The sequence below is a fragment of the Octopus bimaculoides genome, chromosome 6 (assembly GCF_046866305.1).
Source record: "Octopus bimaculoides isolate indiv1 chromosome 6, ASM4686630v1, whole genome shotgun sequence".
NCBI lineage: Eukaryota > Metazoa > Mollusca > Cephalopoda > Octopoda > Octopodidae > Octopus > Octopus bimaculoides.
In genome coordinates, this window is record NC_142933.1 from 89078771 (window position 1) to 89091961 (window position 13191).

Below are 13191 nucleotides of genomic sequence, written 5' to 3' on the forward strand. Positions count from 1 at the left end.
AAAAAAAAACTTTGTGGAGGTTGCAGTTACCATACAATAATGCCTTTCAACAAATATTACCACAATCAGTTGTTCAGTATCATCAATGAGTAATTAAAACAGTGAACATACTCAGAGTGAAGATTTCTGCAGTCACATTTGGGACTAAGCCATGAATTGTGTCTTTTTATGAAGATTTTATAACACTGAGAATTCAAATAGTTGCATTTATATAATACAAAAAATATCCAGTAGCCAAATGAAAAAAAAATTTTTTATCTTGTGAAGTGAAACTAAATGGCGGTGCTCCAGCATGGCCACAGCTCATGAGCTGAAACTAGATGAAAATGAAAAAATGAAATGAAATTCCATTTAGTTTTATTTTGATGCTTATACATCTAGAAATAATGTGCATTATATATATATATATATATATATATATATATATAACTCTTCGAAACATTTAGTTTTAGAATGGTGGCAGCTGATGAAAGGAAATGCTCTCTAAGTGGCCTGTGTATTTTCTGTATTCTGTTTATCATTTTGTCCACTTTTTTTGCAACGTCCTGTACCCAGATATGCATCGATATATACATGTAGATGTAGCTATGTACATAAATGTACGTATATATGCATATACTCATTTATTATTTGTTTATTTATATATATATATATATATATAAACATTATTTTGTTACAGGGTTAATTCTAACATCATATACTATAAACATTGATTCTATATAGTACTATTTGAACAGATTTCTAATAAAAGGTAGGAAAGAATCAACTCCCATTTTAATTCTGTATATATTTTCTGTTTGTATTGATAAGATTCTCAATGACAAAAATCTTTTCAATACTCTGTTTATAGATTCAAACATTTTGAGGTAAAAATATAAATTTAAAAAAAAGCCACAAAAATGTAGGTTTTAGGTAATCTAAAATGGATATCTCTCATCAAGATAATTTTTGCAGACACCTAAATATTTGATGATCTATAAAAGCAAATGATATCAAACTTTCCCTCAAAAAATCCTTTCAGCATTTGCAGAAGCATCACAACTGCATTAGAATTTGTATCAGTAAAATTAATTTATTTTTCTCTGCTTCTTTCTTATGCTAGTTGTTACTTAATTTTAGTGGTGGTTATGTACTGAAATTGATTATATCGAACAAAAATATGCATCACCAACTTTAAAAGCAAAAACTTCTTAGGGTGAATAAGGATTTGCTTTCAGCTGAGTTGTAGCAAAAGCATTTACTATTCATCATCATCATCGTCGTCGTTTAACGTCCGCTTTCCATGCTGGCATGGGTTGGACGGTTTGACTGAGGACTGGCAAGCCAGAAGGCTGCACCAGGCTCCAATCAGATCTGGCAAAGTTTCTACAGCTGGATGTCCTTCCTAACGCTAACCACTCCAAGAGTGTAGTGGGTGCTTTTACATGCCACCGGCACGAGGGCCAGTCAGGCAGTTCTGGCAACAACCACGCTCAAAGGGTGTTTTTTTTACATGCTATCTGTACGGGAGCCAGTCTGGTGACACTGGCAACAACCACACTCAAATGTTGTTTTGTCTAATGGCATCTACTGGTTGAAAGCTTTGCTTAAAACTGAAGAATTAAAAACTTAAAATGTTTATACAACCTCCTAAATTGAGTGAACCTCCTTGACACCTACTTTTCTTAATTTAGACATTATTGTAAAAATGTATGTGAACTGTGCAGGAAAATAGAGTTCGTGAACCAACCAATTCTTCAAAAGTGATAGAACAATCCTCAGAACCCCTAAACAATTTGTTAATTTTGTTTTTTCTTATTTAAATCCACCTTTGACATTTTCTAACACAGAAAATGTTGTCATATGTAGATTTCATACAAAACACTGTTGATGCCTTGCATATATTACTGATACACAGCAGCCCAAAAGTCATGCTATCATTCAATCTATATTAATAGGTAGCACAAGTTTTGGGCCACCCTCTATTATAAATATTGATGTTAGAACACTGAAACAAGTGAATGTAACCTTCAGAAAACATAGGATTTAAGACTGGGTTTATCTTAAATCATACTCTGGAAATTGATACCATGAGATCACACACACAATTGTGTAGTGGCACTAATAAATATATTCCTAAAGCTCTAATAGGTCATGATACCACAATGTCACTTTGGTATAAACATTTGCATATACTTAGGAAGGATGCAGACTGCAAATAATTTTTGGCTTGTAAAAAATGATTATTCTTCTCCCTATTATGGCTCTAAACTAAACTGTGGGAATCAGGGACCTGATGAAACTGGAGTTGATTATATCAGCTGCAAGAAAAATTTAGGTTTTAAGCACAAATATTACTAAAAACACAAATATCGTGTTTCCATTGAAACAAAAATGACTTTCTGTGAAGACAAATGTATTAATGTTTATACTTTAAAATCAGAAAAAGAGATATTTGAGACAACAAAATTGCAAATACACATCAAAAATGATAAAATAAATAAATACAACTTTTTCTTTTGAATCTAAAGAATAATCATGGTAATATTAGAAACAAATGTATGAAACTATTGTGTATTTCCAACAGTGTGTAAAAAAATGAAATCTTGAAAGTTTCCTGCCACTGCTTCCACTCTAAAAGAATCAATGGATTTTAAAATGAAAGAATTGTGATTCAATAAATGCATAGCAAATTTGAATAAGTTCAAATGTAGAGAATTTTTGTAAAATTTGAAAAATTTATGAACTGATTTTAACTTAATCAGACCACCATTTGTTACCTTGGATTCTAGTTTCTATTAGCAAATTATATATTACTTTCTCTTCTAATTAAATAGCAACCCTTGACATTTAAAAAAAAAATTAAAATAACGATTTATTTGTTCATCTACTGTTATACTTGGAGATGGTCATATTTTGCCAATTAAACATAAGCATTATATGTTTCGTCTTTACTTCAGCTTTATTATTGTTTTTGTTTCTTTGTCAAATTTGTGTCACACATCCTGTGATCTCTTCAGTCACTCTTTATCCCATGCGTGTCCTCTTGTTCTGCTTAGCCCATTTTCCGCTCTTTCATCACACATTCTGTGACCTCTTCAGTGAGTCTTTATCCTACTTATCCAGCTTAGTTCCTTTTCCATTGAAAATGGACTAAGCAGGACAAGAGGAGACATGTGGGATTAAAGAGTTGCTGCTGAAGAAGTCACAGGGTGTGTGACAAAAGAGCTTTGACAAAGAAACAAAAATAACAAAGCTGCAGTAAAGATTTGTAGCAGGGCACAAAGAAGCCAGTGCCATTCTGAAACAGCAAAATCTCACCTGCAACCATTGCCATATGCGAGATAAAAATGAGATCTCGCCTGCAACCATTTTTTAAGGAAAAGACAACATTTTCCCTCTCATTCTTTTCATGCTGACGCCAAGCAAGACTTCGAAGCCTGGAGCTCACAGCAGACTTTTGTCCTGATGTGATACCACATGCATTGTCTCCATAGGTTATTGAACCTCACATGTATGGGAGAGAAAGCTAACTATGCACTGCTGGGAAGATGGCTACTGAAAGCAAACCCCTTGTATAAGCACCTCTGAATAAACGGTTATTGAATTTACTCTGCCTGAGAACTTCATTCTTCGTAATTCCAGCTCCTTGAATCAACAGAATAATTATAATGGAAGAAGGAGATACCCCAAAAGTATCATAAAAACCTTCCTTCCATTATAGATCAAATATATAGCATGTGTGTGTGTGTGTGTGTGTGTTTAATTGGCAAAATATTACCATCTCCAAGTATAGTAATATTTGTTTCAACACTTGCTTTCACAACAAGAACCTTGCAAAACAAATACATTAATGTAATATTTGTTCATCATCAAATAAAAAATAGGGATTTTGCCATCATAAAAGCTGACATTTTTTTATTTACTGATCAATAAATAGAAATTTAGCATTGCTATATTGAATAAGTTGGTCATCAGCCATTTATTAATCACAAAAAAAAAAACTAATATAAAAAGTAAATTAATAAATAAATTGATAATACATTAAAATTAAAAACAATAAATATATACTTAAATTAACATATTAGAATATTAAGTAGTGTAACTAAATCCTGCATGCAGAGAATGTGATCCAGCACCACTATGTCTGCTCTCACTAAACAAAACAAAACAAAAAAATAATAATCCTTTTTAATGATGATTTTTATCTTAGACATAGGGTTAGATTTTTATGGGGCAGGTGTGGTCAGTTGTATTGATCCTGTATTTTGGCTGATACTTGGTTTATCTGCTCCAAAGGATAAAAAGTGTAGTTGGCTTCAGTATTAAGCTCAGTATATAACAGCATTTTTCTTCTTTTTTTTTTTTCCTCACTAGACTATTAGCTGCGAGTTAGTTATAATCACAGACCTACAGCTGTTATCAATTTCCTTTTTATCTCTGATAAAAGCAAAAAAAAAAAAAAAAAAATGCCCAGATAATTAGAGAATAAAATCTACCCCCTAGAAATATTTTAGAAGCAAAAACTTCCTCTACTTTTATAAAAAGTTACATTGTACATAAAGAATATTACATAAAATTTATGAATCCCTAAAGAATAAAATAAAATAAAGTTAAGTTAAGAAAAAAAAATGGGGAAAAGCAAGACACGTGGAATGAATATTTAACACTAAGTTTTATAAAGACAGTGTTTCACACGCAGACTATATATAAGGTGAAAATAACATAGTGGGGGTCAATTACTAGTGTCTTCTGGGACATTTGAAGGACCTAATTAATAAAAGGATCTATTCAAGAGGAAATTACTAAATTACTTCCACTTGCAATTTGATGCAGTTGGCATTTTGAGGATGGATCCAATCAGACTGGTTGTAAAAAGATAGAGATACTCATGGGACAATTCTTAAAAATATTATATTGAAATGAAGAGATAAAAATTCCTCTGAAAATACAGATTCAGAAATATATCAAAAGAAATCATTAATACAAAATGAGAAACAGATGAATAAAGAAGTCTCACATACGCAAAAATAATAATGTGCTCCCCAATAAATTTCATTCTTTAAAACCAAGAAAACAATAATAAAGAGAAAAATATCATAGGAGAACAAGAAATTAACAAAAAATATTAATCTACATAAATTATATGAACAATAAATAGAACAATGTATTTATATCAGAAGTCCGTTAATTTTGATTAAGATTTTATTACTTTCATTCATGAAGACAAGCAACAAAAAATAGAACTTAGAAAAAGAAGAAAAGAAACATTTCAACAAATAACTTGGGAAGTTTTACTCGTGGAAAGCTTTTTAAATATATGCAATTATATTTAGTTATGTAGTCATATTTAACATATTTTTTTATGCAGCTGGTCATGGAAAGACAATATGCTGCACAATTTATCTTGAAAGAAGAAATAAACTCCATGTCCAAATTTACATGAACATGTTAAATATAACTATATAAACTATATTTCATTCAACACTGCTTAAAGCTCATCTAATTAGTATGCAATCATATCTAAATGAACATGCATACACGGCTGGTAATGAATTTAGGAATGTAGGTTCAATTTTTACATGGTTTTTAGCATATATTTTTCTTTCTTTTCTATCCTTTTCTCTGTGTGTGTGAGTGCGTGCGTGCGAACTTTTACTGGGGCATCACCATGTTTTAGTCAAATAAATTGACCCCAGTACTTATTTTTTAAGTCTGGTACTTATTCTAGCAGTCTATTTTGCTGAACCACTAAGTCATAGGATGTAAACATACCAGCACCAACTGTCAAGCAGTGATAGGGGACAAATACAAACAAAGACACACACACACACACACACACGTACATACATATGATGGACTTCTTTCAGTTTCTGTCTACCAAATCCACTCACAAGGCTTTGGTCAGTCTGGAGCTATAGTAGAAAACTTGGAACCATGTGGTTGGGAAGCCAGCTTTTTACCACACAGCCACAAATATGTTGTTTTAAAACATTCTCACTCTTTAATAAAGGACAGTAAAATTAATTTCTCACTATTGTAAGGAATTAGGAGGTATTCGCTACACTGAGATTCATATATATATATATATATATATATACACATACATACATACATACATACATACACACACACATATATGAAAGACATATAACATCCAGAGAGCTAGGTGGTATTCAAGAAAGTTGAAAACTAACTTACTTTCATTTAATATATTCAGTTTTTAGTAGCTCAATCATCTACTCACATGTACACAAACTTCCTAGCAAAATATAATAATTCTAACACCTTAAATCAATTTAACTGCATATATTTAAAGTGTGTGTGTGTGTGTGTGTGTGTGTGTGTGTGTGTGTGTGTGTGTGTGTGTGTGTGTGTGTGTGTGCGTATGCGCACGCTTTGAATTTAACAATTTAAAAATTTTTTATTTTCCTATGAAACACAATTGGATAATTTTTTTTTATACATAATTAGAACAGGAAAAATACCCTGAAATAGTGAAATAGAAATTAATTCAAGTTAATAACATGCCAACAAGTTATTTATTATTTTTTAAGTTTTCATTTCCTTTTTTTTTTTTTTTTTTTTTTTTTTTTTTTTTTTCATTTAATTAATATATGTCATGACCATAAATTTACACAAGAACCATTGGAAACAAATTTCATGTATCTAAAGTATTCTAGAATTCAAAATAAAAACAATAAAAAGAAAATTCATGTATAGCAAAAAAGCAATGTATAGTATCAATTAGTATCAACTAATTGATACTATACATTTTATGACCTAAATAAACTATATTAAGAAAGCATAATTTAAAATAGGTTGGTTTGTTTTTTTTTTTGTTCAATAAGAAAAAAATTACCAATTTAGGTCAAATCAATTAATAATTCTATAACTAAAAGCTAAGTTGTGTGTTAAAAAAAAAAAAATAACAACATAGCTGAAAAAGACGCTTTAATATTACATAGATAAGTTTCTTATTAAAAAAAAAAAATTATGAACTAATGTGTTATTCGAAATTAAGATATTTAATTACAAACAATAACTGAACCAACTTACACTGCTTTGAATTTTAGTGTTTGTAGCTATCCTCCTGTTTTCGGGAGTATCGGCAACTGAAGTAAATTTCGTAGTAGGATAGTGCCTGAGAGAAGAACGAAAAGCATAAAAATTATCTGAGAAACATAAGTAAGTTTCTGAAGAAAGCTATGATCTTCAAATCTACAAATTATTCACCTGTTTCAGCCATGAAAATATATTAACCCTCAAACATTCACATCATTCTGTCAAGTGTTTATTTATTCACATTGTTTTGAATTAATTACATATCTCACAGCTTTGTGATTTTGAAGATGTGATCACTTATTTTATAGAATAACGTTGTAGGATGCATGTGAGAGGCCAGATCTGGCCAGTTTGAATTACAATAAAATACTTGCCATGCCACCATTTATCTCAAAGCTTCTGCTTGGAAGTTGCTTATTCTATGCCAATAATACTATCACCTACAAGTGGCCATCATATTTTGATTCTGTTTTTTAGTCAAATAAAGCTCTCTGTTTACAGATTTCTGTACTTTGTTAAACCCTGCATGCTTCTTAAAATCCCGCTAAACACACATTTTCATATTTCCTAATCTACAAGAATTCAAACAAAACGTCTGAGTGGCTGAGATCAAAGTGCATTTCACCACAGTTTCTTTGTTCCCTCATTAGTATCAGTAGATACCCCTACTGTTGTTACTCAACATAGGGTTGGCTTTACTAGCCACTGTTCTTGTGATGAACATAGGCCTTATTAAATATTATATTTTGAAAACTTTTGCAATCTAATAGAGAATGAAGACCACTTAACTACACTGATGTTACTGGCTAACAACAAACTCCCTAAACATACCCTGCACCTAATTCCCCTGAGTATCACACCTTTCTAGATTAATTAGAGGAACTGCATGGCATCATAGCTGCCAGTCCTTCCATTCCATAATAAAAAGAAGAGAAAAAACAGCATGCATAAAATGTATGTAAAATTTATTTAGTAGGCCAAACTTTCTAATTCTATTTAATGTTTGTCTGATTGCTTAGATCAGAGCAAAGTCACATACTATTGTTGAGCATCTTCACCTCATTATAACAATTGAATAGAGATACTTAAATTATTACATTTACTTTGGCTAGACATATATAATTGAACTAACCTCTTATTTTGTTTAGTAACTGTATGAAGCTGTAAAATAACACTCAACACAGTATAGTAAACTTCACAAATAATAGCAACCTTAGGGATTTTAAATGCCATTATTCTGAATTTCCTGTTGTTGAATAAGCTTTGTTAGTGTATTTATTATGCAAATAAAAATAGGTACAGTAAATAAGAAATAGAGTTACAATATAACGAACACTACTTTATTACTTGTTAAATACAAAGTTGGGGGTTGGTGAGGTGAAGCTTAAAAAACTGCAAGTGTAAAGAAATCAGCAAATAAACAACAGTTTTCTTCATTCTCTGACATTGTTCAAAAGGTGATGTTAGACTTTGGGGTTTTTTTTTTTACCATTATTCAGGTTATTATTTTGCCCTGACTGGATGATGATGATGATGATGATGAATGTATATGATGATTTTATTCTTTGCAATACACACCACTACCATCATCATCATCATCATCATCATTTTTATGGCCATTTTTGAATTTACTTTAAATTTTATAACTTAGCAAGAATGATAACAGCAACACACACATTTAAAGGGGGTTCCATGTAGTCTCCAATGACCAAATTCCACTCACTGGTTCATGGTGAAATTCTGGTATAGTAGAAAACATTTATCCAAGATGCTGTACAGTGGAATTAAACTCCAAACCACATTGGTTGTAAATCAAACTTCTTAACCATACACCCATATTTGTGCCCAACTGTTGCAGATAGGTTTCTCAGAAAATGTACAACCTATTGTCAAATAAAGAAAATAAATCTATGTATACAAACTATGTATACAATGCCCTAACTCTTCGAAATGCCAGTGTTTTAATGGTGGCAGCTGATGAAAGATATGTTCCCTATGTGGCCTGTGTGTTTTTCGTACCTTGTTTATCATTTTGTCCAGGTTTTTTTTGCTACGTCCTGTACCCAGATATGCATCTATATGTACATGTAGATGAAGGTATGTACATACATGTACATATATATGCATATACTCATATATTATATGTATACAATCACCCTGGAGCAAAATTAACTCACAACCTATGAACTGAGAGCTTGTTTGGAAGAATTTTGCCATCACTTGATCTCATTCAATTTCTTGTTTTCCTGCCTTCCTTTTTTTACCTGACTGACTGACTCTTTTCATTATCAAACTCATGAGATATGTAGCATTTATTTGCATTTCATGTCCTTGCTCTCCTGAATACTTCAAACAATGCTTTTCATGCTCAAGAACTGGTTTATTATAGTAAATTATACTGCATATCATACACATTCACAAATTTCAAAACAAATTTTTGAATCCTGATTTGAGATCTTTACTCTCTGTGTGCTGTGCATGTGTGGCGTGTGGGGATGTGGAGCATGTGTGTGTGAAGACTGTTGGTAAACAAGGCATTTCTGGTATTAACGTTACTTTCTGAATAAAAATGGAAACTGTAAACAATGTTGTCATACTAGTTAGATATATTGAAGAGAAAAATTTTCTTTTTAAATAAAGAAGAATAAACTCTCCACCCCACCACTACCCCAAATAAAACACATTGTAAAAAACTACAAACTCTCAACAGAATATCTTAACATTTCATAAGGGGATGTATGATTAGATTTTCTATAGAAAATCCAATGACCAGATATTACAAGGAGTAACCACATGCATACACATGAACATAGTGTTAAAGTTTGTTCCACCATGAAAATAGTTATAAATTAAATTAGAATGGCAGCAAAACCTGAAAGTCCAAAGAATCGGCTGTTTATTTGAAAGGAAACCACTAAAACTAGAAGTAGAAAAAAATAACCTATTAAATACTGCTCAGATATTTCTCATGACAAACATCATTTTAAATGTAATGTAAGTGGTCCTTAGCTACAAAGGTTCTAATACAGTTTAGACATCATTAGTGTGAAAACACTTACTTTAGACAGGAGGAGAGGGTCAATGAGTGAAATAATTTATCAAAGACAACCATTTCAATGGCATAATCTCTTAAAAATACACCTGATAGTCATTTCAAAATTATTTTTACATCTCAAATGTTATTCTAGCTGGAGCTATTGACTCAGCATACTTGATAGGAGGAGTTAAACTCAATGTTTTACTAACTTTTATTTAAGCTGTAATAAAAAAAAAAAAAGGTCTATATTTCTATTAAAATATATTTGCCAATGTGTTTCAATTAATCCTGAAAATAACCAACAATTCATCAGGACTTAGTAAAATAAATTAATTTTGTCATTATTAGGCTGATGTTTCTTGCATTATTAGGTCAGATGTTTCTTATTTCTTTATTGCCCATAAGGGGCTAAACATAGAGGGGACAAACAAGGACAGACAAAGGGATTAAGTCGATCACATCGACCCCAGTGCATAAGTGGTACTTAATTTATCGACCCCGAAAGGATGAAAGGCAAAGTCGACCTCGGCAGAATTTGAACTCAGAACGTAGCAGCAGACGAAATACCGCTAAGCATTTCGCCTGGCGTGCTAACGTTTCTGCCAGCTCGCCGCCTTTTCGGTCAAATGTTTCTATCTAAATATGACATTAAGCACAATGCTTAAAACCAGATTTTGTATGTTAGAAGCAGTAGCAGTCTCAAGCAAGTCCATATCAAAAAGGTTAAACCTATCTTCACAATACTTATTTGAGCAAGAGTATATATTTTCTGGAGCAACTGCTTTCTCACTTAAATGTCTTCCCTGTTGTTGATAACCATTCAACTGTGAAACAGATGTTGACCATTTTTGTTCAGAGCTTTTACTCAGGGTACAATACAATGAAGTTATGATCTCATCGGTAACCATATGGCTGTGTGGTAAAGAAGATCCCTTTGCAACCATATAGAATTGGGCAACTGTCTTCCACTATGACCCCAAGTCAACCAAAGCTTTGTGAGTGAATTTGGTAGACAGAAATTGTATGGAAAACCATCATATATATATATATATATATATATATATATATATATATATATATATATATATCTGCAGGTGGGGGTGAACTCCTGCCCACCACCATTTGACAACCAGTGCTGGTTTGTTTTTATGTTCTTGTAACTTAGCAGTTTGACAAAGGAGACCAACAGAATAAATACCAGACTTTAAAAACAATAGAATATTAGGGTCAATTTGAATAAACCCTTTAAGTTGGTGCCCCAGCATAGCTGCAGTCCAATAGCCAGAACAAATAAAACGGTAAAGAAGATAAAATGGCTATGTGTACGGTTTATCGAGTACTGATATAGGCAACCAGACACTAGCATTTATTTTATCGAACACCTATACAATATATGGAGGCAGAGTTTCAAGACATTGAAACACTAATGAAGCAAATACTAATGAGTTTAATCCTGGTGTCTTCTTCAACCTAAATTCAATAGGAGCAAGCTCAATTCCCAGTGAAGCAACTTCTAGTTCCTTTCTTAAGACTCAAGTCAAAACTACAGCCAGCAATAGACAGGACTTATTTTCCCTAATCATTATTGATTGTTGACTATGAAATAAGTATTTATTATTTCAAGCTAGTAGAAAACAAAATCTTGCTTTGTTATTTAGTGTTTTTGATTTCTATTTTAGTGACATAAGTCATCCTTCACTGTCATCCCTTCAGGGTCTCTAAAATAAGTAGCAGTAATAAACAAGACACAACGAAGCAAAAAAAAAAAATTTCATTTCTAAGCAAAAAGCATTTTATAGTCCAATGTTGTTGAACACTGCTGTTCTCAGTTAACCAAGTCTATCAGAAAGTTTCAATATACTTAATAGGGGAGAAGCATGACAGTCACAACTTCCCATTATTCTTCTCTAAAAATCTGAAACATTGTAAGAAGTGGGGAAATATATAAATACTACCAAAACTTGCAGGACCAGTAATTCTCAAACATTTTTAGTTCATTTCATCCCCTCCACCTCAATATTCTTGCATTAATCCACTCATTGTCAGCTGATTTAAACAATTACTTGAGATTTCATAATGAAAGAAATTTATAAATGAAGGACCAGTCCTATTTACCTCCAGAAGAAACCAGTGGAATCCAGCACTAACAAACAACAACAGCAAGCTATTTCTAGCCTTCAATACCTACTTTCAGCTATTTGAATCACAGATACAACTTAATGCCAGTAACAGGATAAACCCAACAATCTTTGCTATTCATTATTGAACTCAGCTAGTCACATTCTCTGCAGAAGACTTGAAAGGAGTACCAATAAATCTAATGCCTCTTTAGGAACACCTTCATTTGTAATTCCTCTTTAACACTTTAGCAGTTGAACAGGCTATATCTGGTCAAAGTTTTTGAACAGTTTTATGTTCAAACTAGCAAAATCCAGCTTCTCACACCTGGCCTACAACGTCATGCTAAAAATTAATCACGTCATTGAAATCTCAACACTATTAGATAATGCGAGATTAATTCAAAACAATGTGAATAAATAAGCATTACATTTGACAGAGTAAACTGAATTGTAAAGGGTTAATCAGTCCCAAGTCCCACTAAGGGAGATCACTTTTTAACTTCATTAAAAAAAAAAAAGATGCATTATAAAGCTGATTGATATCTTACCACAAATCACTAATAGCATTTCAACCACCACCAAATAATCTCTCTCTCTCTCTCTCTCTCTGCTACTACAACAATCTCTGCAGCATTTTTTTTTTACGCTATACCCCCATCACTACCACCAAGACTTCACTTAATACATTTTGCCTTTTCTCTTCCACACATCTCTACTAATTTTCTGTTTAAAATCCACACCACCATATTACACAGTTCCCCCCAATTCCCTTTTCCCATAAGCTACCCTTTTATGACATCCATTCACATCCTCATTTTCCCACCAATCACAACATTGCATCAGTTCAAACTCAGTAGTCACCTCATCCAATTAGCCTTCTCCCACCAACGCCTCCACTTTAGAAAAGAAAAAAAAAAGATCAAACCAACACAAAAACATTTAAACCAAACTACATGTAAGTGTGTATCCACCAGTCCATTCAAACCTTAA

The 13191-nt window shown here is 32.1% G+C and overlaps 1 protein-coding gene across 17 annotated transcripts in view; it reads right to left on the reverse strand.

Moving 5' to 3' along the window:
* LOC106869356 (LIM and SH3 domain protein F42H10.3) overlaps positions 1-13191 on the reverse strand; it is a 156804-nt gene that overhangs the window by 69278 nt on the left and 74335 nt on the right. For all 17 annotated transcript variants that reach the window (XM_089354227.1, XM_089354229.1, XM_089354220.1 and 14 more), the window contains exon 3: positions 7039-7123. In XM_089354227.1, the coding sequence (XP_089210353.1) occupies positions 7039-7123 (85 nt within the window). The remainder of the gene's footprint in view (positions 1-7038; positions 7124-13191) is intronic.